This window comes from Myotis myotis, unplaced genomic scaffold, assembly GCF_014108235.1.
Source record: "Myotis myotis isolate mMyoMyo1 unplaced genomic scaffold, mMyoMyo1.p scaffold_m19_p_1, whole genome shotgun sequence".
NCBI classification, from domain to species: Eukaryota; Metazoa; Chordata; class Mammalia; order Chiroptera; family Vespertilionidae; genus Myotis; species Myotis myotis.
In genome coordinates, this window is record NW_023416313.1 from 96,929,704 (window position 1) to 96,951,137 (window position 21,434).

Here is a 21,434-nt window from a genome sequence, read left to right on the forward strand (position 1 = left end):
CCCGTCGTGGTCAGTGCATGTCATAGGGACCTGTTGTTCAGTTGTTCAGTTGTTCAGCCGTTCGGTCTATTTGCATGTTAGGGAGATATATATATAAAATAAAAGCACAATATGCAAATCAACTGCACTGCCGAACAGCAGAAGGACCATCTGGACAACCACACTATGACATGCACTGGTGCCAGGCCAGCTAAGATGGGTGCAATGCATTGGTCAGGGGGCTACAATCGCCCCATGATCACCCAACAGAGGGAGGTCTGCAGGATGACTGATATGGGGGCGGGGAGGCTCTGCGATCAATCGGCCCACAGAGGGAGGCCCAGGCCACCAGCTGGTGGGTTGATCGATGGGGGGAGCTCTGTGATCATCCCAAAGAGGGAGGCCCAGGCCACCCTCTGTGGGGCAATTGATCAGGGGGCTCTGGGAAACTGGGAGTGTGTGGCAGCAGACGTGGGCAGTTCTAGGCCAAGGCAGGTGTGGGTGGGGGGCAGGGCAGGGATTGCAGCCAGGGCTGCGAAGGCCTACCCTGCCTGAATTTTGGTGCACCAGGCCTCTAGTCTAAAAAGAAATTATCTAGAAAAATGTTTCTGTAGATGCATGCTAATGCTATGCCTTTAATGGTTTCACAAAATATAAAAACTTTTTCAAGTACTGAGCTATCCATTTAAAAGTATTGCATGAGTTTTTTCAAATGATGTTTATTACCACATGGATAGAATAGCAATAAAAAAGCATAAATGCACTCTAACTATATATTGTGATAATAAAACTGTTCACAATCTCTCCACATCTAAGTAAACAAAGTAATTGAAAAAATATTCATTTATATATTTCTATCATATTTTATGCTCAAATGTAGAAAGAAAGTTTTAAAAATTTCTCTGATTTTGACTACTTTTTTTCTTAATTTATCTTCTGGTTAAACATTTTTTGGAAAAAAATCAAAAGAAACAAAGTTGCTTAGCTTGATTAATACCACTTGGAGTATCATTTTCTCCTTTTCAACTTAGGTGCACTTGTGCATATGTGTATGTTCTTTTGAATACAAAGAAAAGTTAGCTCCAAAACTAATGAAGCTAAGAAAGTTATTAATTTCAATATTCTACCTCATATTTTAAAGCTTTTTTCAAAAATAATTTAAGTGAACTCCCCTCCCAAATAAGTCCTCCTCTTCCTCTAACCCAAAGAGTTTTCTCACCATTCGGTCATAATTTAGTAGCCTTAGGAACTTCTAACTTTGGTGAGATTGTATTTGCTGAATGATCCCCAGTGAAGTCAAAAGGAGTCAAGATAATATCATTAAAATATGACCCCTAAAATCCTAGGGCTCATGAAAGCTGACGAAAAGAAGTCCATGAATTCACATAAAATGTTATTTTACCCTTCTTTATAACATAACATTTCTATGTCACTTCAATTGCTAGCATTCAGAATAATGATCCCTCTGCTCACAAAACTGAGCAAGTTAGCATAAAAGAAGATAAAGCAATGTACAAAGATCATCTGCAGTATATAGCAAATAGCACACCTTGAGTGGAAAATAAAATTCATTAGTACTTGTAATTTCAATGAGTCACTCGTGGAAATTTGAATGTTAAAGCCTTCATATGTATGGTCTGATCCATAAAGTAAGTCCATAAATAGATGATCTAATTTATTAAAAGAACACGAATCCAGCCAAGTCCACTTTTATTATCTTTCTGTTTTTCTATTCTTGACAGAGTAATATCTACCGTGACATGATATAGTGTTTGGAATTAGGACCACAAAACTAATGGTTTTATGTAGAATAAAAGTTTGTCTAGACTACATAGGTAATTCCATATTCAGCTCCCACTCAAAATTTCCCCAAAATCTTCTACTTTGTAGATTCCTTTAATTATGTGTTTATATATTATTCTCCCTATTTATATATATGAGCTTGAGGTATTGGGAACTTATTTTTTCTAACAAATATAATATGTGCTTACAATGAGCCATTCATTATAAAGGACAAAAAAATAAATTGTACCTGAATCCAACCTTCAAGAGAGTGATGGAAAGTGACAAGTTGCAAAAGAATGTAGAAAAGGACATTGATTTTTTTAAAAAGTTATGTATAATGAAAAGGCATGGATAAGAACATAGAAGAAAAATGTATATGGATAATGTGGTTATATTTGCTTACTGAGAAATATTTTAAGGTTATATTTGCTAAACTAAATTTAGCAATGTTGTTAAGCTGAAAAGCTTGCCTTGGGGAAAGATGAACAATGATGCCCCTCAGAAGAGAAAAGAGATTTCAGAATACCACAGATGAAGAGAGGAAAGTAGAAGGGTATAACATATATTTTTAATGGGGCCCAAACATTGGTTCTTAGGGAGTAAAATCTTAGATATCCCAATGGTTTGTAGCCTTCCAAAACTTAATATTACTGAGAAAAATCTTATTCTTTAATATTTAATTACTCTTGTTGGAGATTTTTTGTATCACATGAGCAGCATTGATGTGAAATTCTTTGAAGTTATATGAATGTATGGAAGATGAGTGCTATGAAATGTTGAGAATAGATGGCTCTGGAGAATCTTCTCTTAATCCATTATTCAATCTTAAGTCTTATCACAGGAGTGGACCATTGTGTGCCTATAGGTTGGCACTATCTTGTTGATGCTGTTTATGTTGATCCAAAGTAATTCTGTGCATAACCTGAGCTATAAAAACTGAATAAAAATCACATATTTCAACTTAATTCTATAAAAGTTATTCAACATGTGTTAATTGGTGAAAAGAAAATAATGTTGACAATATCTGAATGAATATCTAACAGCTAAGTTGAAATTTCTTTTCTCATATCAAGCAGAAGTTAAAAGTTAAGCTCATTAAATATACTTTTAACAATTTACATTTTCAATTGTTTTCTTTTGCTGTTCAAAAAGCAATTTGAATTATTTTTAAATTTGATTAGACTGCTATTACCAGTCTTTATACAAACCACTAATTTGCATTTATAATTTGACACATTTCAATTTATTTAAGGTGAATACATTACAAGTTACTCAATAAATGTGGTTATAAAGTTAAATTAAAGCTAAAGATAAGTTATAATGAAAAACAACTGAAAATTACTAAAACAATAAAAGTAAGCAATGCTGCATTAACTAACAAAAATAGCTTCACAGTATCTGATATACAAATGTATGATATAAACTATAAAGAGCTAAGTAAATGTTTATTTGACTATTTTTATTAATATTATTATTCTCATTACTGATAACTGATAAATTCAGAGTTCACTCAATACATCTTATATTTCTCTACTTCTCTGTGTTCTCTCATTTGAAATGCCCTCTCTTCCTTCCTTTATTTATCCAAATTCTTCTTAATTTCAAGATCAGATTTCCTCTAAACATTTTCAATCCATAAATGTTTCAATAGCTTTCAAATTTCTAACATATTAAATGGTTTGTTCTATATAGTTGGCATCTCATTATGTACTGGTTATATTTTCACTCATTCGATTATAATGCCCACTATATGTTTGGCACTATACTAGTATTTGCTACTAGAAACAGGACAGATGTATCCTCTCCATCATGAAAGCTCCCTAGTCATCAGAGAATCAAACTTTATGGAGAGAGGGTCATCATGCAGTGGAGTAGGGCCATGAAACAAAGACTCAGTAGTATGGGAACACAATGCCCCCTAATGAGGACCCATCCCATGAAACCCAGCGGTCCCTGTTTCAGGAATTCGGCACAGGAAGTCATAAGTCACCCTTTCAGAAAGAGTGTAATTTTGGAAAGAGGGCAATAAAATATTGAAGAACATGCTTTTTCTAATGGGAGAGATCTGTTTCTGATGGAAAGACTGAAAGTCGTACTGCTGCTTTGCAAGCATGTAAGTCTACTCTAAGCTTCCCAGCTCCGTGGCAGCAAGTGTGTTTAGTACAAGCTCAGTGAAGGCTTATTTGAATGCATGAATGGAATCGAGGAGTGGAAAGAGCTGGGATTGAGCTGGCAACTCAGTATTTGCAAAAAAGTGTTGTAGTCCTAAATCGAGGGACTGAGTTAGCAGCAGACAGTCTAAGTTAGTGCAGGGTACATCCTAAACAGCCCAGCTTTTCTTTATCTGTGTCTTTCACAGAATGCTACCCACAGATGTGGAATCAGAGCAGAATTTGCCAAGGAGCTTTGTTGACACAAGTCCTAGAATTCTGTGGTCGGCAAACTGCGGCTCGCGAGCCACATGCGGCTCTTTGGCCCCTTGAGTGTGGCTCTTCCTAAGCCTTAGGAGTACCCTAATTAAGTTAATAACAATGTACCTACCTATATAGTTTAAGTTTTAAAAATTTGGCTCTCAAAAGAAATTTCAATCGTTGTATGGTTGATATTTGGCTCTGTTGACTAATGAGTTTGCCGACCACTGTCCTAGATTATTAAAAAGATATTCCTGACTTCTTTAGAAGATGTGGAGAGTTGTACTAATCTGGAAAATACCAATTCAAACCTATTTCTTCAGTGTTAAAAATTAGGTCTTAAACATTTGTTTTATTTATTTTTTTAATCTTTATTGTTGAAAGTTTTGCATATGTTCCTCTTTTCACCCATTGCCCTCCCCCTCCCCCTCTTTCCCCCTAAACATTTATTTTTATTAAAATTCACAAAAGATTACAACTAGGAATGTGTTATATACTCATCTTTTACAGAGATAAGATTGCTAATATTATGGGGATTTTAGTTATTTAATAGTAGAAGCCCAGCCCGAGAAATCCCACGGCCCTGCCCACCCAGGCACACCTCGCAGTCCCCTCCACCCACGCGTGCCTCCCCAAGCTCGCAGCCCCGCCCACCCGTGCCAGTCTTTGGTCCTTACAGCATTAGGGCCACAGGCCTTTTATAATATAGATGATAATACATATGAGGGTGAATCATAGGAGTTTTGTCTTCTCCAACTCTGTGATCTAGAATTAGTAAAAACTGATTGTCAATCTTGTAGCAACCTCTGAGTCAAAGATGTGAGTCAGAGCAATCAGGCCATGGAAAAGCAAGTTTAACCTGTTCTGGTAGAAGCATGTGTTGCAAACTCCACAGCAAATTAACAGAGCAGGTGTTAAAAATGAACTGATGAGAACTTATGAGTTCCAAATAGAAAAACTATTATTTGCCAAACATTACCGTGATTTTTTCAGACAACCTAAAAAAATAAAATGACGTAAATAAACTAAAAAAATATAATGACGTAAAAAGAATGTCTTGCCATGAAAATTTTCTGTTAAAATGTAAATATTATCAGAAATAAGCCAAAGTTAAAGTAAAATTAATAGGCATTTAGGATTCCTACATAGGACAGTTCTGTACAAAACAATGGTGCCTATGAATTTTCTTTGGGCAAATTAACAGTAACCATGTGAAGCTACTAGCCAACTATATCTTAAAGTAGGCAAGTCACAGTATTGTTTTTTTCTTCTTTTTCTTTCCTAGATCTTATCCTATATGATAAAAGGTTAATATGCAAATTGACCAAACAGCAGAACAACCAGTCACTATGATGCACACTGATGACCAGGGTGCAGGTGTTCAATGCAGGAGCTGCCCCCGATGGTCAGTGTGCTCCCACGGGGGGAATGTCCCTCAGCCAGAACCTGGGCTCATGGCTGGCAAGCGCAGTGGTGATGGCAGGAGCCTCTGCCACCCCCGCAGCAGCGCTAAGGATGTCCAACTGATGGACATCCCCCAAAGGCTCCCAGACTGCGAGAGGGCACAGGCCAGGCTGAGGGACACCCCCCCGCCCCACGAGTGCACGAATTTTGTGCACTGAGCCTCTAGTATTAAATAAAAAGTCAATAGCTGTGACTACTTAAGGCATTTGAAAAGACACTCCTGAATCTGGGTGACAAATCTCAATATATTAACCCACAGGCAGTCAGTTTGGAAGTTGCTGACTCCACCTGGCTGCAAGCCCGATATCCAGCCACTGAAATAGCTCTTCATTGTGGCATAACCTAAGCCCATTTACATTTAGCCTGCTCTGAAATTGCTTCAGATAGAATATTATCTTCAGTGTCTTTATGTTTCATTCATTGGGAACTGGAGTTGACTTATGCAAAAATGTCCTATTCAGATAAGGCATAGTGATTTTTCTTAATAAATAAATGAATGTAAACAATGAATATGCAAGATAGACACCCTTATAAAATTTAAAAATTTCAAGGCCCTCTGTATATAAAACATTGGTTTTCAAGAGGATTGTAATATGTATGTGTTAGCATCCTTAGCTACTTAATGATGGAAAGGAAGCAAACAAATTGAGCATATTCAGCTGGGAAGCAGAAGCCTGTTTGCTTCACCAGGAACCTAGAGCTTCACACCCTAAGAAATGACAGCATTGTCCCTCCCAGAGGGTTACCACCCCATCCCTTCCCCCCTGCAGTTCAGGATTGGGTGAGTGGGAGAGAGATCAGGGGAAAATAATGACCTACACAATAAAGACAAAATGTGCAGGAGGAGGTGCTGGACCACAGAGGACTGTTGGTTAAACCTGGGAAAGGGATCATTTGTCAGAGGGTGGATCCCATCAGAAGCCCACAAAACTTTGGGCAGCAAATCGGTTACTTTGGACAAGCTTTTGAATATAATTCCAGGAAACAAATACCTCTCTCTCTCTCTCTCTCTCTCTCTCTCTCTCTCTCTCTCTCTCATTCAGGATGCACACTTGCCCCCTTAGTTTGTGTTCTCTCCCACCCAGGAACATAGGACCTTACAGGCCTAGTGGCCATCTGGGGGCTGGGACAGACTGCTTAGGCTCCCAAGAACTATGAAGCAGAAACTCTGGGCATGGCCTTTGCCTTGGTCCTGCTGAATACAAGATTAGACCTTTTCCATGGCTGGAGGGAGGGAAATGGGACATTGGAAGACCAGGGGCAAAGGCAAGCATCACCAATAAAACACCTTGCCACATTACAATTTCCCGTGCATGCATGGATCCTTGAAATGCTTTCCTCACAATCCCATGGAAGAGCCTATTTCCCACCCACAACAGTGGAAGGAAATGCATCTTTATTCTTGCTACCTTTCAAATAAAATTGGGTATTTTCTTCAATCAAGAATATAGGCAGCAAAATACAGATATTAGTACTACCTGTGACTCTCTAACCAATAATAATAATATTTGATATAATGTTAAAGGTCTGTGATTATCTGATTACTCCTTTAAAATAATAGTAGTTATTTTATACTCCATTAGATCTTGTCATTTAACATACATTTATTAAGTCATAATTTTGGATTAAAATATTTTAATAACTAGTATTAATTTAATTGTTCCTTTATAATTCAAATATTTTATTTTTTACATTTATAGAAGTATTTTGAGAATTCAGAAGTTCATCACACTAATAAGTCAATGATACCCACAAACACCCACACACATGGTAAACTCCAGATCTTGAAAAACTCTGATTTTAATTTAGAATATCTCAGTTTTGAAGAGGGAAACATTATTATTGACCAAGTTTGATCATTTGAGAGGAAGATTCTGAAAGAAGAGATGTTTGCAATAATTTTAAAAATTTCATGCTTGAATAATAATTAATGTAATTAATTAGTAGACTCATCTATCTAGTTTTGTTCTTATATAAGTCAAATTACATTGTTTTAAATTCAATCTTTCCTTACCAAAAATGCAGCAAAATAATATTAGGTATGATTTTGAAATTTATGAATTATATTAGATATAAGGGAGAGTGCTTTAGGTAAATACAATTACTGTTAATAGATATTGACAAGCTAAGGTGGAAAAATAAATAAAACAGCAGAAGTTGCTGAACATAATCATGTCCCCTCTCTAACATGTGTGTGGAACAGGCCTATGGATTTATTAGTATGTAGAGATGGACATCTCTAATTTGTATGATTCCTGAGCCACTAGAAAATTTTGATGGGCAGTAATATCTCTACACGCTGAGTATAAAAATGGTTTAAATGCAAATAGCAGAAGTTAAAAGTAATGGTTAAGAGTGTGGATTTTGAACTTAGACTTGGCTTTTAACCCTGATTATACCACTTACTATTTATGTGACCTGGTCTCAATTTCCTTCTCTGTAAAATTAGGACAAAGAATCTACCTCAAAAATTTATCTTGCAGATTAAGTGAGTTAAGATATGTAAAAGACATATATTATGTCTTGTATGAAAAAAAAGAGGGGAATCAGCCAGTAACTGGACACGACAAGAATAGTAGCAGCAGTGGAAGTCTAAATAGAAGTGAAATAGCAGCTAGAGTATGAGAATAATGTTCTGCAGTGCTGACCATATGTGTCTCGTGTAAAGCAAAAACTCCTGGGATTAATTACACGGTGTTAGCATCCTAAAGAAATGTTTTCTCTGTGACAGAAGGGACTCCAGTGGCACTGGCTACACAGAAGTCCTAGCGGGTAGCAGGAGGGGAACCTGAAAGAGTTAAGAGATGTAGGAAAGAAACAAGTTTTTAAAAAAATCTTACTTAGTAAAAAATAGGCCTGGAACAAATACGCCCATGTTCTCCAGGGTGATTAAAAATAAACATTTATTATATATAAATCAGGGCACTGTGATCTGGTAACAGCTAATTTAATAAATCTCTGAGTGTGTCGATATCTTGCATGGCTCCAGCTTGAAATGCAAAGATCAACTTTTCTCCCCTGACTTGGTCAAGGTCAAAAATGCAATCAATATGCTAGTCGCTCACACTACGTAGATGGAATTGTTAAGGTGCTGAACCAATTCTGAAAAAAAAAAATTTTGATACTAAAAGTTTAGTATAATTAATTTACAAAATCCACATGGCAGTCCTAAATAATCAAATTTTCAGAATGTGTATCAATAGAGATTCTATGTATCCTCTCTATCCATATTTTCTACATCATTTTCTCTGAAACAGTGAATAAGATGCCAGCAATGAGAGTAAAATAGCACCAGATATTCAGTAAGCTGAAGAGATCAAAATATGTCTACATCTGAAAATCTGTCTGACATACTCTCATACTTAGGCACATGTAGTGTCAGTAACTACAGTAGATGTAAACCTCAGCTCAGGATGTGGTGAGCGTGTGAGCTGGGGAGAGGGTAGTGGTAGGTTGGGCAGGATGGAAAATGCTCACTTTTGCCATTTGACAACTGAGGCTCATTGTTCTCTAGATTGAGAATAGAAGATGACTTATTCTACTAAGTAAGCAAAAGAATCTGTCTGTTCTTTTGTTTGTTGATTTGACATTTTTTCACTGCCTATTGAACAAAATTTATATTCCCATATTCAATATGATCTCTACATAGAATTTCCAGGAAGTCAAGTATAATAACTCTAAATTAGAAGTCAGAAGAATTGGATTCATATCCTGACTTTTTTTCTTAAAAGAAATATAACCTCATAATCTTAGTTCCTTCATCCGTAAAATGAATAGCTTAGATTAAACGTATTTCAAGGACCCCACCAGCTCTAAAATTCTCTGAATCACTTAGCAAGATAAAGCAATGAACTAATTTAATTATGGTCTTTCAGCATAACTAGGCTGCTATAATCAGAAGGGCTCTCCTGAAACACATTATTTTTCTCCACTTCTGGCTTGAATATATTATGTTTTCTATCATAATGGTATAATGGGTAGCCCAGAGTGCCTTCAGTCAAGTAGATGCAAATTCCTCACAGCATACAGTCCTCTTGATTAAAACAACAGTTTATTACAGATGGAGTAGCTCCAAAACACAATAATGCTCTTCAGGTAACAGGTGTTCCTGTATTTTTTCATATGACTAACTGAAAAGATGCAAAGGTGTTTTGTTTCTTGATGAATAAACAGAGGTATATCCATGACAACAAAATGTCAGACACAGGTAAATTAAAATATTCTCCTCAAATTCTTTATAGTATATTAAAATCTACATATTATCCATCATTAATTAACCCCATAAGAAAACAAGTGAGTGGAAATATGAATAAAATTAAATATATTTATAAAAACAAGTTAACTTTTATGTGAACTCTTACTCTACTCCTGGGCATGTACTTTTTTGTTTTAAATCTTAGATGATCTGAAAAGCAATATATGTAAATTTGATGAGAATGTATCAAATTTAAATAAGTTAAAAGGTAGGTTAAAATGATCAATGTTATCAAGAATAAGTGTACTATTAAAAATGAATTATTACTAAAATCAGAAAAAGATATGGCCCATGGATTTGAATTTAGATTATCAACATCCAATCTTCCTCCATAGAAAGAAAACAGATTGTATAGTATAACATTCTAATCTTGATATTTATAATCCCTGAGTTCAACTCTTAGCTCATCTAGTAACTTATAGCCTTGGACTTACTACTTAGCCTATCTGAGTCTTCAGTGAGGAAGGCAGTGCAGAGATCACCAGTTCCCATGGACTAAATCCATTCTCAAAGTGGCTTGGCCCAAGCAGTGGGTGTTAGGTAACACTCCTTCTACTTGACAAACTCTATAATCTCACAATAAAACTAGCTGTATTTTTTAAAGTTGTTATTGCTCCTGAAAAATTTTAGCCACTTCATTTTATTGTGGTTATTTTTTTTACATTAATAATCAAAGCAAACTTCAAAGGAAAGAAAAATATTAAGCTTAATTTCTCAACAAAATACTTCTTCTATCTTCTTATAATTCATGTATCACTTTAATATCCAAAGGTTACATTTGTTTCAATTACACCTGTTTAGTTAAAAGTAGTTCTCAGGTTGGCTGTGGGAGCGCACTGACCACTAGGGGACAGCTCCTGTGCTGAGTGTCTGTCCCCTGGTGGTCAGTGCGCATCATAGCTACCGGCTGGTCATTGGTTGTCCAGTTTTAAATGTTGCTTTGGCTTTTACATATATAGATTATTGTTCAATAGTAATGTGACTTGCATCTGATTGCATGTGTGTATTTCAGATTTGATTAAAAATTCTCAGATATGACCCAAATGTTGTGCATATAATGCCGAACAGCCATTCCTTTGTCCCTCACAAGGATTGTCCTGAGCTTGGCAGTGGCTCTAGGACTCTTCCTGCAGTGCCTTCACCCATCAGCCCCTCCTCTGAACAGCTGGGATGGGCACATAGAGACTAAACCCTCGAGGCCTTGCTCTCAGGATTTTATAGTCTCTCTGTTGAAACAGAATAAATATAAATGAATAGCCAGGGAGCAGGAAGAACTTCTAGAACTCTGAGGGACACTCAGTTTAAAAGATGGGAAGAAAAGAGAAAAAAATGAAAGCAGATTCCCTGCCGCTCTTGTTTACCAACTGGCAGGGATGCTTTCAGACTAATGAGCAGGGTGCAGTCCAGCCTGGTTCTGCAGAGAGAAGCCTAAGAAGATCTTTGTAATGATGACCAAAACTATGTATCATATTAACTAGCAAAATAAAATGATTACCCTAAAATTCATGAAAGAATCAATACATGCTATAAACTTCTTCTCTCCTTTGTAATTAATGTCACTAAATGAGAATAAACATATATTTTTAAATAAGTGTTTTTAATATGTTAGGTAGTCAGTTTTTTAAAATGTTGTTAAATGTCTATGGGTATGTAGGAGTTCTACATGACTCATTAAGACAATGTATCTCCAAATAGTTTAATGTACATTTTATAGTAATATAAAGTGTGTGTCTATACTATAAGGGACCTGAAATGCAAACATGATGGAACAAATAATTAAAGCAGAGTCTGCAGAGCTGAACCAATCCCTCCACATGGCACACATCACATAAGTATCACATTCAACAGACACTAGAAAAACACCCCTGTGAGAACTGCAAGCATATGTTAGTAAGTCTTCCAATTTAAATATAAGCATAAATCACTGCAGTATTTGCTGCATGTATTTTATTAGGCTGGCTTTCCTGCATTATTAGAGCGGAGCCCTAAATTATAAAGTTAGCTCAGGTTTCAGATAAGGTAGGTTGTGCAGACAGGTGAGCCCGATTTCCTGGTCAGGCATTTCCAGCAGTGTCAGGGCGCTTCACCAAAGCTCCTGGGCAATGAAGCAGCAGTAGCCTCAAGAGCATGATTTTAAAGTCAGCTTTCTTAAAATTCTAACTAGATTCTTGAAATGAACAACACACACACACACACACACACACACACACACACACACACACACACATACACCTCCTTTTTGCTGCTGTTTGAACTTGCCAAAGAGTAAGGTATATGAACCAAGTCTCATTAATATTAATATATACTTTGTTATTTTGCTCTCCGAACACTATCACATTATTATACTAAATTAAAGCCCTGACAGAAACATCCGATTAATCCTCAGGAGTAAAATGCATTATTGTGTCATAGTTTATAAGCAGTTCAAAGTAATCATACCTTGATCACTCGCCTGAGCAGTGCAGTTCTTTGCACCGTGTGCTTAGAAACCAGAATATCTAATATCAATTCCTTTAATGATCACTCACATATGAGTTAAAAAGGATAGTCACTCTCCTTTCAGATGTACAAATACTCTACTTTCTTTTACTAAGAAAGATAGGGGCAGAAATATCTAAGTAGAAAAAAAAAACTTACCTGTCTTAGATTGATAACATAAAAAGTGTCTCTGGGATTCAATCATAATCACAGGGGATGATGTTGAGCTCAAAGCTGGTGTGTAGGCCCAGCTTACTGAACTCCATAGACCATTTGAACCACAGTAGCAGCTAAAGGAGGCTTTCTCTGGCCCTATTAGCAGAGTTGTAATTAAAACCTTTTTGGCCTTGTGCTATTTGTAGGAAAAGTCACTAAATTCAGAAGCATCATGGGCAAAGATCCTACCTTAATGAGAATCTGAATGGACCCTGTGGCTTTTGCAGATATGAAATACCAGAAGCTCATGGTGCATGCAGCACCGGATTCTTGCCACACACCACTCTTGAGGTGCGCTTCTTCACCCCGAAGGCCCACCGGAGTAGCCTCCAGATACAAAAAGTGCCCTAGGAACAAAGACAGGAAGCAGACAGGATAAAATAGCAATGAAGGAATTATTTTAGCTTTTCCATCTTTGAGTTATTTATAAATTAAAATATACTTGACATGAATGGCCAATAGACACATAAAAAGAGGCTAATCACTAATTATCAGGGAAGTGCAAATCAAACCATAATGAGTTATCACCTCACACCTATCAGAGTGGCTATTATGAAAAAGATAAGAGATAACAAGAGTTGGTGAGGATTTTGGAGAAAAGAAAACCCTCATGGACTGTTGGTGGAAATGTAAATTGGTGCAGCCACTGTGGAAAACAGTATGGAAGTTCCTCAAAAAATTAAAAATTGAGCTACCATATAATCCTGGGTGTTTATCTAAAGAAAATGAAAATAGTAATCCAAAAAGTTAAATGCACCCCTATGCTTATTGCAGCATTATTGACAATAGCCAAGATATGGAAGCAACCTAGGTGTCCCTAGATGGATGAATGGTTAGAGTTTTTAATTATATTTCATATGATCTGAGCTGCCAAACAATAGGGAATTCTAAGAGGCTTGCCTCTAACTCACTGACAGAACAATTTCCAACTGCATGCTTTTAGCAAAGTATTTTACTGTATGCAGATTAACTCATCTGACAAGAAATTTACGCTGTTTCATCAACAAGATAGCTATAGAAATCATTTAATGAACCCCAAAAAACCTTACCTATCTTAGACAGATTGATAACATAAAAAGTGTCTCTGGGTTTCAATCATAATCACAGGGGATGATGTTGAGCTCAAAGCTGGTGTGTAGGCCCTGCTTACTGAACTCCCTAGACCACTTGAACCACAGTAGCAGCTAAAGGAGGCTTTCTCTGGCCCTGTTAGCAGAGTTGTGATTAAAAGACTATCCAGTTATTGAAAAACAATGCAAAAATTACCTATGAGATATAAATAAAGGAACTTTCAAAAATGCAGTCATCAGTAGAGTACATAAATGAAACACTGAGAATTTTAATGGGCAACACAACAGGAAAAATGTTGAGTTTTACGTTTGTATATCCAAATATCCCAAACATTGTATGTATGTAGAGCTCAGTGTTTGGATGGAACTTAGACCTTCCATTTTCTGGTTTTGTCAGGCTGTCTTGGAAAGCTTTGTTTTTTCATAGGCCTGTGGAATTTCAATATTTAGGCTTTTTTTTTTCCTACTCTGTAGCACCCAGGAATTCAGGGCTCCTTCTTGCTAATGTCCTATATCCTTTCACCAGTATGTCTGAGGCTTGCCTTCAGCTCTTCATTGTAAAAATGACAATCCCCAACACCTTTAACATATGAGTCTTATAGTGATGTCTGCACAGCACCTCTACAGCTTTCACTCTGCTTTCCCTGCATGCACATCACCTCATTTGATCTGTACAACCCATTTGGCACACAGGGCTAATTGTAATATCACCCTTTGGGAGATGAGGATTTTGAGAATCTGAACAGATCAAATGAGTGGCAGAATTCAGGGTGTGTCCTTTAGGAAATCTGCCTATGGCAGCATACATTATCATCTATCTACACTTATCAACATGAGATTAGATTTCGAATACTCACTGTTATGGGTGAATTGTGTTCCCTAACAGATTTTGAAGTCCTATCTGCAGTCTCTATAAATGTCATCATATTTGGAAATAGGGTCTTGTCAATGATAAGGTTAAAATAAGATCATTAGAGTGGACCATGATTCACTATGTCTGTCTCCTAAAAAAGGGAGGAGGAAATTTGGACACAGAGGCAGATATACATGGAGGGAATACGATGTGAAGACACAAGGAGAATAGCTTCTGTAAGCCAAGAAATGTGAGGTTACCATAGGTTGGGAGAGAGGCATGGAACAGATGCTTCTCTCTTAGGGGCTCTCAAATCCAGTCCCGCTGACAAAGGGTTTTAGAATTTTAGCCTCCCAAACTGAGAGAATAAATGTTTGTTGTGTATACTAATAAATGTTTGCTATTTATACTATCCAGTTGGTGGCACTGGGTTATGGCAATCCTTGGAGACAAATACACTCATTAAATGTTTGACTTACTTGCCGTGGCACCATGGTGGTCTCTCCAGAGCACTCCAGTTGCTGTCAGGGAAGATAAAGTGATGCTCATTGTGAATATGATTAGAGTGACTATACCAACCTAACAACCTACCATTTTCATTTCCAAGTGTGTGGTCTTTGGGGGGTCTTAGGCTTTGATGAGAGCCAACTCCCAAAACCCAGTCAAAGTTTTCAGCCAGGGAGTTTTGCCAGCCACACCAGCCTTGTTCAAAAGTACAGGAGCTCCCACATTCATTTTCATCAGTGGAATCTCCACAGTCATCTACAAAATTACAGCTTTGCTCTGGTTTATAACATTGGCCATTCTGACATTCCCGATAGCCATGTGGGCAGTAACCTAAAACATAGAAAACAAAAGAAAACAAAAAAATTATGAAGAAGTTAAAAGGTAGTAAAGGTGGATTCACTTTAATATATAAAGAAATATGGTGTTCTTAGGAGTTTGAGTTATCTGACCCCTATCTCTCTGTCCTTAATTCTCCCCAGCATCCCGGCCTATAGATCACTCACAAAGATCATTATAAATGAAAAAGAAAAAGAAAAAAAGAAATATAATTTTATTGATCTAGAAAAGTACTTCAAATACAGCATTTCTTATAAGCAATATTTGAGGACGTATATTATATCTACTAGTAAAAGCCAAAGTGAGCTTCCCATTTTTTAAGCTGAAACAAAATCTTTAGGGTTCTAAGAGGTTATATATTACTAGAAGCCCATTGCACGAAGATTCACGCAATAGGCCTTCCTTCCCCTGGCTGCTGGCACCAGTTGGTTTTCCTCCAGCACCCGGGGCCCAGGCCTTTGGTCCAGCCACAGCAGAGAAGCCAAGCCTCTTCAGTCTTCAGTCTTCAGTCTTCACTCTGGCTGGAGCCTTCAGTCTTTGCTCCACGCCTGTGTATGTAAATCAACTGCCAACTTTGTTGGGTTAATTTGCATAGTCACTCTGATTGGTGGGTGTAGCAGAGTGACACAAATTTGCATGTTTCTCTTTTATTAATGTAGATGGTGCATTTGGAAGTACATTCCATTAGTATCCATGCCCTCCAATATTTATCAGAAGCCAAGCATATATATGATAATTCCTTCAAGCAGGGGCAAGAATATAAAGGTAATACCAAACTCTCCAATAGCTTTTTCTCCACAATGCATATTTATCTGCCAAATGTTTGGAATTTTAGAAGTAACTTCCCTTTAAAGCAAGGTCAACCATAAAGACTTTTTCATAAAGCTTAAGCTAAAGAGCAATACTTTTGAAGATCTGAGTTTGAACTATGACTCTGATACTTATCATTTATGTGATTTGATGAGCTTTTAGTTTTCCTATTTAAAAAGAGAGAAAAATAATAAATGTAGATAAGTTAAACTAATTAAAAAACCTACTGTTTATGCCACTAGCATCTAGAACAGTGCCTGGCCCTTATTAGGTGATCAGCAAATATAAGTCAAATAAATGAATATGTAAAATAAAGTGCTTTAGAAATTATAAAGCAATTCAGTATGCTCATTGAAGGTATTATTATTATCCTGCTCCAATATTATAATAGAACAATTGATAACAATATTTCAGTAGGAAAGTTGCTTGGAGATCCAACTTGGGACATTAGCTTCACATTTGCTCTGTGATGCTGTAGTAGCAGAAATTTTCTTTCTGTCCATCTTTTCCATCTGCCTGGTAGAGGAACTGATAATTCCACACCTAGATGATAATTTCCATGGCCTGAGGCAAGTTGCCTGGTGGTGAGGACTGTGTGGGTTAGAGCTAGAAGGTGATTGAGAGATTTGTCCAAAGGTGTTTATTAGCAGGAAACTCTTGCTAATAAAATCTTATCTACCAAAAAACGAACAAACAAACAAACAACCCAATTGAAAATGGGCATAGGACATAAATTGACAGTTCCACAAACAACAAACAACAAAAAGTATTGGTGAGGAATGGAGAAAAGGGAATCCTCATGCACTGCTGGTGGGAATGCAGACCGGTACAGTCAATGTGAAAAGCAGTGTGGTGATTCCTCAAAAAATTAAAAATGGAAATACTTTATGACCCTGAGATTCCACTTCTGGGGATATATCCAAAGAAACATGATATACTAATTCAAAAGAACATATGTGCCCCTATGTTCACTACAGCATTATTTACAATAAGCAAGATTTGGAAGCAGCCAATTGTCCATCAATAGATGAGTAAATAAAAAAGCTGTGGTACAGTTTACACAATAGAATAATACTCATCTGTACCAAAAAAGAAAAAAAAAGAAAAAAAGGAAATCTTACCCTTTGCAACAGCATGGTTAGCCCTGGAGAGTATTATGTTGAATGAAATAAGTCAGAGAAAGACAAGTACTAATGTACAAAACAAACTAACAAACAAAAATAGAAACAGACTCAAAGATGCAGAGAGCAAAATGACAGCTGTCAGAGGGGGGTGGTTGCGGGGCCAGGTGGAAAAGGTGAAGGGATTAAGCAAAAAACAAAAACAAAACACACACACACACATACTAGTTCACACACACAAGAAACCAACCTCATAGACACAGACAATAACATTGTGATCACCAGAGGGGAAGGAGGTGGGAGGAGGTAGAAGAGGGTAAAGGGAGAATAAATGGTGATGGAAGGAGATTTGACTTGGGGTGGTGAACACACAATACATTATACAGTTGATGTATTATAGACTTGTACATGCTGAAACCTATATAATTGTATCAACCAATGTCACCGTAATTAATTCAATAAAAAATAATGAAGTAATAAAATAATAAAATAAAATCTTATCTAGAAGCATTTAGTCCTGAATAAGTCTCACATTTAAGAAAAGCGATGAGTAAGAAGCTAGAAGTGGGAGGAGAGACTGGAATGCCATGTAGAAACCACTGGGGAGGAGACTGGTGTTCTGAAGGCTGCTAGCCATTTTGCACACTAATTGTTCCTGCACTGCGTGTTGCAGATTGCCTCATTAAATGGCCTTTACAATTGCAAAGCCTTTGGACATAAGTTTCAACTGTGCATTATGCCCCTAACAAAATGTTCTTTTTGGGTTAACTGCTAATATTTCATTTTCTTGCAGTGTGGGTTTAAATGATTTTCACTTACATGCCCAGGTCAGTTTTATCAGATTAGGGGTTAGACAAAAGACTTCTAATGTTTGAATTACAGAGCTTGATTCAAAATCATAACCTTAAAGCATTTTTTGAGCTACATAGAAATGGAGGTCATTTACATTAATCCTCACATTTATTTATAGATGAGAAAACTGAGGATTACAGACATTAAATGACTTGCTGATTTTTCAAGAGCAGAGATGCAATTTGAACCCAGGTCTAATGTCTAAAAAATTATTTTTTAAATCCATTGACTTGAAGAAAAAAGTAGTGATAGCAGATCAACTATCATAAACATGAGATCACCCAGGAACAAAAATGGTGGCACTGACTACCAGATGCACTGTTTTCTCATGGGACTGCGGAAAACCTGAGAAATTACTAGATTGTTTCATTTTATTCAAGTTGGCATTGGTATTGATTCTGTCAATTCCAATTTGCTTGGGGAGTAAAAACAAACTGCTCCTGAAAATACTTTCCTCCAAAGTGACTAAACCAAGCTAAAATCGAATTATTTTAAAGCAAATAAGAAAATAATTTGGACAACTTTCTAATTGGGAACACACTACAGATTGCAATCTATACAGATAAAGAGGTAATATGCTAATTGTCCCCTACAGTGTCGCAGTAACGACCAATTTGCATATTGACAGACCAGCAGGTGCGTGCGCAGCAGAGGGACTTGTGTGAGGCTCATTTCCCTGCCCCCGGCACCGGAGTCCTCTTTTTCTCCCAGGTGCACGTGCCCGACAAACACCCCCGTGACACTGCGCCCCATCCGAGAGCACTCTGCCCGGGGACGCCACCAACCTCCCCGTGCGGTGGGGGGAGCCAAGGGGCAACACCCGCACAGCAGAAGGCAGTTCTTGGGGCGCAGTCGGCAGACACCAACCAGGGGGTGCGCGCATCAGCAGTGACCCCTGAGAGGGATAGTGCACACAAATCAAGAGGGTGTGGACTCAACACCACGAAGGAAGGGCACAGGTGCGACAACAGAGAGTACACAGGCGACCCTCACACCACAGGGAAGCCCCCACAGCTTTCTACAGCCGTCCGTTCCTTCATCTGCTTGGTCCAACCCGGACAGGGGGCTCGCATCCTGGGCAGAACGCGCTCCGAGGACAAGCCAGGCCTGACTGTGCCTGTGCAAGCACACCTGTCACCTGCGAATTCTGGAGGGGAGCAGACCGAGAGCCGCTGGAGGCATGGAAGCAGGCAAGCCAGGGGGTGGTAAGGGCTTCCGCATCCTCCCTCCCTTCAGCACTCAATGGGAGAAAAGCCTCGCCAGAGCATGAATGCACATGCGCATGCACATAACACAGCAGTCCCCATGATGGACACTGGCCCGGGCCAGCTGGACCCTCCCCCAACTTGGAGCGGGGAGGCATGGGCCATGGTAGGCAAGACACAGCTGTGTGCGATCGGGCCTAAACTCGAAGTTGGACATCCCCCAAGGGCACCCGAACAGGAAAGGGTACAGGTCAGGCTGAGGGACCCCGCCCCCCTCCGCCCCCGTGCATGAATTTTGTGCACTGGGCCTCTAGTATATTATATAATCAATATGGCTAATATTTTAGAATAATCAGAATGATTAAGTTTTACATTTCTAAACAAATAGTTGCATAATTTTAAAATACAATAATTCAAATATTACACAAGATTAATTTTGAATAGAAAGCCCTTTACACTAGTAAATAAAGTTTCACTGCAATAATGTATTCTACCCATAAAATAACATGCAACATTTTTCGACAAATATCAAGGGATATTATCAACTAATGCTATTCACCTATTTCCAAATTATTTTCCTTGCCTGTTGTTTTGTCCAAATAAATCAGCTATCTAAGAGTAGGGTGCACATCTTTCTTTAAGTGATTCTGAATTCAAAGCTCTTATGAAATTGTGAAAATTGGATTATTTGTTTAAATTAGGTAGTGACCCTCTTGGTGGGCAGTTTAGTTTTATAAAAAATAAAATATGTGGGATATAAAGCAAAAAGGAGCAAACAAAACAAAAAACAAACTAATAGATGCAGACAACAGAATGTTGATTACCAGAGGGGAAGGGGGTTAGGGGAGGACAAAGAGGGTAAGGAGGCTTAAATAGATGGTGGTGGAAGGAGACAGACTTTTGGTGATGAACACACAGTAGAGTACACAAATGTCATATTATAAAGTTGTGCACCTGAAATTTATATAGTGTTATTAACCAATGTTACCTCAGTAAATTTAATAAAAAATAAATGCCTGGAAAAAATATTTTAATGGGTAACTCAAAATAATTTATAAAAGTTAAAAATCTCCAACTCAAATCTTAGAGACTTCTGAAATTCAACATGTTTAAGTACAATCTGTGAATTTTTAAAAAATATATATATTTTATTGATTATTTTACAGAGGGGAAGGGAGAGGGATAGAGAGTTAGAAACATCGATGAGAGAGCAACATTGATCAGCTGCCTCCTGCACACCCCCCACTGGGGGTGTGCCCACAACCAAGGTACATGCCCTTGACCGTAATCGAACCTGGGACTCTTGAGTCCGCAGGCTGACGCTCTATCCACTGAGCCAAACCAATTAGGGCCAATCTGTGAATTTTATCCCCAAAACTTTTTTTCAATGAAAAGTCTCGTTATCTCTGTTAATGGCAACTCTATAATTCCAGATACTAAAAAAAAACCAAAAAACAAAAAACACCAAAAAAACTCCCAACAAACAACAACAACAAATCTTGTAAGGAGCTCTGTATAGTAGTCTGACTCAATGTTTTTTAGGTTTGACTTGATTACTGACAGCTTTTCCCCTTCTGCCCATATTTGGCAAAGCTGATTAAAAAGTTCAGGTTCTTCTCCTGTTGGCATTAGGTTCAAACCACTCAAGCCCCTATCTGTCACAGGATTCCTCCTCCTGGCTGCACTACTACCACCATACAACTCCAAGCCACTTTCCCTGCTCTCTAAAACTATTTTTGGACATGCCTGAGTGCTACTCTGATCTCCCAGAAAGCCTCATTATGTGAGTAATAGACTTTTTTAAACCCTCTTGGTGTGTATGCGGTATCATCAGTCTTAACAGCCAAGCCAAATTTGGATAAAGGTCCAACTTATAACTGAGGATTGTCCCAAGCTCTGGGGGCTGTATTAATAATATATATATTTTTTATCTCATAACTCATCTATACTACTTCAGTGAATTCTATTAATTAGCAATGTTACTATTAGAATATATCTCATCATCTCTACTGTTACTATATTGGTTTTAGTCAGTACCATTGTGTGTGATTTTATTGCAATGCTTTCTTTCCTGTTCTCTGTGCACTGCCCC

General features: G+C 37.6%; 1 protein-coding gene across 1 annotated transcript in view; it reads right to left on the reverse strand.

Annotated features, from left to right (window-relative positions):
* Positions 1-21,434, reverse strand: part of MALRD1 (MAM and LDL receptor class A domain containing 1) — a 628,376-nt gene that overhangs the window by 284,164 nt on the left and 322,778 nt on the right. Inside the window, exons 26-27 of the mRNA XM_036345532.1 lie at positions 15,103-15,348; positions 12,778-12,935 (exon numbers count right to left, since the gene is read on the reverse strand). Of these exons, the coding sequence (XP_036201425.1) occupies positions 12,778-12,935; positions 15,103-15,348 (404 nt within the window). The remainder of the gene's footprint in view (positions 1-12,777; positions 12,936-15,102; positions 15,349-21,434) is intronic.